Here is a 5,644-nt window from a genome sequence, read left to right on the forward strand (position 1 = left end):
CTGGGCGTCTCTGACAGCTTCTACAAGACGGTGTCGCGTGCGCTTGGCGTTGCCTCCTCCTTCGTGCGCATGCTCCGCCCGTCCCCAGATCAGACCCCAACACAGCAGCAGCAGGCAGCGATGCTCACCATCCTCGAGGTACACACAACATTGTGTTCGTGTCCACTCGTGTGTGTATGCGTGCACATGCGTACACACGCATACACAATCAGCTTGGTGGTTCGATCATCTCCATCATCTCCACTCTACACCAACGAAATTGCCCAAGCCAATCTTCACACACACACACACACTACCACCACCATCACCGCTTCTTTCCCTGCCTGTGCAGGGTGTGCGGGCGCCGTTTACGAGCGGGGACGCCGATCTCGAGGTGCGGGAGAAGGGCATCATCTGTGTTGGCGAGACGCTGGCGCGGTTTGGCGATGTGCTGGACGCCTCTGCGGCCGCTGACCTGCTGCAGGTGCTCATGGCGCGGCTGACCAACGACATGACGCGCGTCGTCGCCGTCGCTGCGCTGGAGACCATCTGCTCCTCTGCCGTGGGCGTGGACGTGTCCTCCTCGGCGGTGATGGCGGTCGGCATGCTCACAGACTACCTGCGCCTCACCAACGCCTCCCTGCGCAACAACAGCCTCAAGGCGCTGACGGCGCTCGTCACGCGCCACCCGACGGCTGTTGCGGAGAGCGATGTGCAGCGGCTGCTTGGCGAGCTTGTAGCCCTTGTTGCCCCACGCGACATGCAGGCGGTGGCGCTCGCCCTGCCGCTCGTCGCCGCGTGTGTGAATGCGCAGCCGGGCACGCTGCACACCGTGCGGGCAACCCTGCTGCCTGCGGTGGCGGCCGTGGTGGGCGCAAAGAACATGAACGCCGCGTGTATGCCGGGCGTGTGCATGTGTCTGCGGACGGTGGTGGCCAAGGGCGTGCCCCACGAGGAGATTGAGGGCCTGCTGCGCGCGCAGTGCGTTGACCCGAAGCAGAGCAAGGAGGCGATTCGCTACCTGGCCAAAGCCTCCGCCTGTGCCGCGGCTGCCGACCCGGCCCTGCAGGCGCGCCTGTTTGCCCGCGCCTTTGATGCCGTGTGGCATTTGGAGGGCAACGAGCGCCTCTACCACCTCTACACGCTCGCAGCGCTTGGCGTGGGCATGGACGTGGCGCAAGTCAAGCCCGACGCGTTTAGCGCCATCCAGTCGCTGCTGGCGACGGAGGCAGACGACTTCAAGCTCGGCGTGGCGCACACGCTCGGGTCGCTCGCAGCGGGGTCGCCGCAGTACGTGGAGACGCTGGCGATGGCTGTGCGACAGGAGCAGGAGCAGCAGCGTGCACAGGGGGCCGACGCGGGCGAGCACGCGAACCTGTATGTGCTGGCACTGAAGCAGACGACGCACGAGCTGCTGCAGACGGCGGAGGGGCGCGATCGCCTGGGGCAGTGTGCGGGCACCATCTGGCCAACGCTCTCTGCGCTGATGGACCACGACAGCGAGAGCGTGCGCAACCTGATCGCCGAAGCCATGTCCATTGTGTGCCTGCTCGACGTGCCGCACTACATGGCAGTCCTCACAGAGGCCCTCAAGCACGCCGACCCGCGCGTCCGTGGGTGTGCGGTGAACGTTGCGCGCTTCCTGCTGAACAAGGGCGGGGAGGAGAACCGAGGCGCGCTGCGCAGCATCCTGCCGCCGTTTGTGCTGGCGATTGGCGACGACAACAACGACGTGCGACGCGTTGCCCTCGGTACATTCAAGGCCGCCCTCCTCAGACACATTTCCCTCGTCATCGGTGCGTGGGTGGAGGTGAAGATGGTGTGTGTGTGTGTGTGTACATACGTGTGTGTGTGTACGTGCGTGCGTGCATTCGTGTCTGTTCGTATGTGTGTGTGTGTGTACATACGTGTGCGTGTGTGTGCACCCAAGTGTCACGCATGTAACCGTGCTTGAAATGGCTGTGTATTCTTCACCGCATGGCCTCCTTGGCCCTCACATTCACACACACACCACCACCACCTCCTCCTTTTACACGTTGTCCCTGTGCGTGCGTGTGTGCAGATGTGCTTGACCAGGCGATGGAACTGATCTATGGCGAGACGCGCGTGCGACCAGACCTCATCCAGGACATCCAGATGGGCCCATTCAAGCACAAGGTCGACCGCGGTGCCGACACGCGCAAGGTGCGCCCCCCCCTTTGTTTGTTTGTTTGTTTGTTTGTCTGAACGGTCGGGTCTTTGCGTCCTTGCTGCACTTCGTTCGTGTTGTGCGTGACTCACAAAGCGTTGCTCTTGACGTCAGGCCGCGTATGAGTGCCTGTATCTTCTCCTGGAGACGTGCCCAGAGCGTCTTGTGTTCTCCACCTTCCTCAGCCACATCCTGCAAGGCCTCTCCGATGACCACGACATTCAGGTACATTGTGTGTGCGTGTGTGCGTGCGTGTGTGTATGTTAGTGTGTCAATGTACATGCAGAGCATATGTGTGCACCAAGTCAGAGTACGACAACATCGCTGACCATCGCTGCCAACATGTGTTTGTGCGCCTGTTCATGTTCGTGCATCGTTAGATCCTGTCCAACCTGATTCTGATGAAGGCATGCAAGCGCGTGCCGGAGCTGCTTCTCTCCAAACTCGACGAAATCGCACAAGTCCTCGGCAGCGTCCTCACAAACGCGGTGTGTGTGTGTGTGTGTGCACTGTGGTGTGTGTGTGATGTGTGGTGTGTCTGTGTCTGTGTCTGTGCTCTCTGTGTGTGCGTGCGCGCGTGTGTGTGTGTGTGTGTGCGTGCGCGTGCGCGCGTGTGTGTGTGGTGTGTGTGGTGTGTGTGGTGTGTGTGCTGGCTTGCTTTTGTTTGCTTGTGGGTAAGACTGCTGTGTACTTTGTCTGTAGTCAGCGTTCTGACCGCGTGTCCTTGCACACGCATGTGTGCACGCATTGTTGAGCAGCCGGAGAAGAAGGCGACGAAACAGGAGATTGACAAGCTGGACGAAGTCAAGCGCGTGTGCATTTCCTGCGTGTATGCCCTCAATGCCCTTCCAGGCAGCGGTGAGAGCACGCGCACCCTGCTTCTGGCGATTTTGCTGTCTCAGCAACAACACTTGCACACACACACACACACACACACACTCACTCACTCACTCACACAACTGCACGCGACACACTCGTGTGCTCCCCCCCCCCTCTTCCACCCGCCTTCAGACAAGTCGCCTGGGTTCACGTCGCTGCTGTCGACCATCCACAATTCTGGGGAGCTGTTCAGGCGCTGGGAAGACGTCAAGGTGTGTCTACATGATCACGTGTTTGTTCGTGTGTATGTGTGTGTGTGTGTGTTTAGAGAGAGAGAGAGAGAGAGAGAGAGAGTGTGTGTGTGTGTGTGTGTGTGTGTGTGTGTGTGTGTGTGTGTGTGTGTGTGTGTGTGTGTGTGTGTGTGTGTGTGTGTGTGTGTGCGTGCGTGTGTGTGTGTGTGTGTGAAATCCATGCGTGCCCGGTTGCAACAGTTTCTGTTTACAGCTGTCCATCGCATTCGTCTGCACTGACGCTCACGTGTTGTGTGTGGGTTGATGGCTCGCATGCAACAGCGGGAAGCAACAACGGGTGCACCTGGAATGGATGTGGCCGCGGATCTGTGAGCACACGCGCACATGCAAGCGTGCGGGTGTGTTTATGCGAGGGAATAACAATGCAATGGCACACGTGAAGGAAATCAAACAGCCGTGGCGTCATTGCTTGCTTGTGATTGGTTGTGCTTACGTGCGTGCGTGTAATGTGTGTCTGTGTGTTTGCTGTGTGTCTGCTGAGTGTTTGAGGGAAAAGTAAACGTGTGGGGCTTTCTGAACAATCATGCGCCAAGATAAGGATGAGCAAGTCGAGGCAAGCTGGGGTTGACATCGAAAGAGGGTATGAACATTGGGGGAGAGAAGGGTGAAAAAGCGAAAATGAAGCGGGGACAACGACAAGAGGGAAGGTGCGGAAAACGGATGAGCTGCAGGCGGTGCGCCGTGTTGCGGCGTCAGTGCAGCAGGGGCGTATCCTCCTCCGGCTGTGATGGCGACAGCACACGGTGTTCATACGGCCACGTGAGTGCTACGTATTGCGCAGAGACGGAGATGCAGCGCGCGCATGGTATCGCACACACGCACACATGCACACACACACACATGCACACATGCACATACACACATGGAGGAGCCCGTATATTCATACACTGGCACATGTGCGTACACTTGCACATTCACATACAAATATGTTTTCCTTCATCTCTCATTCACGTAGTGTCATGCATCGACAAACCTTTTGCCTGATAGTGACGTTGATTGCTTCTCCTTCCACCTCGTCCTCGTTCACAATCTCATACTTGCGGTCATAGTAGAACTCGGCGTTCCTGAGGCACTTGGTTACCAGCAGATCAGCAACAATCGTGGCGAGACTGAGCAGGCCAAGACCTTGGGGATGATGGTGGCAATGATGGGCGGTGTGAGCAGCCATGGCGTTTGTGTGGTGCAACAGACAGAATGATGTACAGTGCTGCATACACACACATACACACACGCATACACACACATTCACACACATTCACACACATTCACACACATTCACACACATACACGCACATACACGCACAAGCACGCACACACACGCACACACACGCACATACACACAGCCATGTGCGCGCCTACCTGAACCGAAGGTGACGAGAAGAGGAACAAAGTCGAATTTGCCGGCGGTTCCACTGACGATGAAGACAAATCTCAAACCTGGACAGGCGATTGTGGAGCGTGGTGAGTTGGACAAGCAAGGAAAACAAGCAAAACGCACAACCAGATCAAAACAGAGCAGTGCACACACACACATACGCACATACGCACACATGCACACCACGACGTACACAGCGCGTGCACACACGCCAAATACACACGAGCAGATACCGAGTTCCGCACCGTAAACTTTGTAGAGATCACGGCTTGGGACTTCGCCAATTGCGTAACGTGCAAACCGGAAGTTGAAGCCGTTGGACAGCTGCATTGTTTGATGTGATGTGACATGACACGCGCAGAAGTTAAGTCGGTGAAATATGGTGTTGAAAACAACCCGGGCAAGAGCTACTATGATGTGACGTGGCAAACACATTCACACACACATGCACACATGTGCCCTCGTGCGTGGACGTACGGTGTTGTTTGGCTCATCAATACGCGTGAAGCGGTACTCTGGTGCACACGTCTCGACGTTCTTGTCCAGGTTGCAGTCGTACCTGCGGTCATGTGTGCGTGTGCGTGTGTGTGTGTGTGTGTGTGTGTGTGTGTGTGTGTGTATGTGTGTGTGTGAATGTGATCGTGAATGTGATCGTGAGGTGAGTGGATGGAATGCAGACGAGTGTCACGCGTCGTTGCCGAGCAGCTGTGTTGAGTAGATCAAGTGGTCACGTACCGGATCTGGACGGTGATCACGGCGCCAGCCATCATCACGTCTTGCTCGAAGCTCTTCACACCTGCAGAAAGAGCCATGGCGTGCGCCCACACATCGCCAAGGAGGAGTGAACATCCCGAAACAAGGAATCTTGTGTGCAGTGCGCAGAAACGGCACCCACACACGCACACACACACACACACACACACACACACACACACACACACACACACACACACACACACACACACACACACA

At 57.2% G+C, this 5,644-nt stretch overlaps 2 protein-coding genes across 2 annotated transcripts in view; one reads left to right on the top strand and one right to left on the bottom strand.

The window, feature by feature from the left end:
• Positions 1-3,825, top strand: part of PTSG_04101 (uncharacterized protein) — an 8,773-nt gene extending 4,948 nt beyond the window's left edge. The window contains exons 16-23 of the mRNA XM_004994941.1: positions 1-138; positions 332-1,775; positions 2,042-2,163; positions 2,282-2,392; positions 2,548-2,655; positions 2,926-3,025; positions 3,179-3,258; positions 3,559-3,825. The exon at positions 1-138 is cut by the window's left edge and continues 9 nt beyond it. Of these exons, the coding sequence (XP_004994998.1) occupies positions 1-138; positions 332-1,775; positions 2,042-2,163; positions 2,282-2,392; positions 2,548-2,655; positions 2,926-3,025; positions 3,179-3,258; positions 3,559-3,609 (2,154 nt within the window). The 3' untranslated portion in view covers positions 3,610-3,825. The remainder of the gene's footprint in view (positions 139-331; positions 1,776-2,041; positions 2,164-2,281; positions 2,393-2,547; positions 2,656-2,925; positions 3,026-3,178; positions 3,259-3,558) is intronic.
• The window catches only part of PTSG_04102 (P2X purinoceptor), a 5,048-nt gene continuing 2,882 nt past the window's right edge, over positions 3,479-5,644 (bottom strand). Inside the window, exons 9-14 of the mRNA XM_004994942.1 lie at positions 5,408-5,468; positions 5,150-5,231; positions 4,918-4,996; positions 4,657-4,734; positions 4,271-4,422; positions 3,479-4,019 (exon numbers count right to left, since the gene is read on the bottom strand). Coding sequence (XP_004994999.1) covers positions 3,990-4,019; positions 4,271-4,422; positions 4,657-4,734; positions 4,918-4,996; positions 5,150-5,231; positions 5,408-5,468 — 482 coding nt within the window. The 3' untranslated portion in view covers positions 3,479-3,989. The remainder of the gene's footprint in view (positions 4,020-4,270; positions 4,423-4,656; positions 4,735-4,917; positions 4,997-5,149; positions 5,232-5,407; positions 5,469-5,644) is intronic.

Source organism: Salpingoeca rosetta (genome assembly GCF_000188695.1).
Source record: "Salpingoeca rosetta unplaced genomic scaffold supercont1.9, whole genome shotgun sequence".
Lineage (NCBI taxonomy): Eukaryota > Choanoflagellata > Craspedida > Salpingoecidae > Salpingoeca > Salpingoeca rosetta.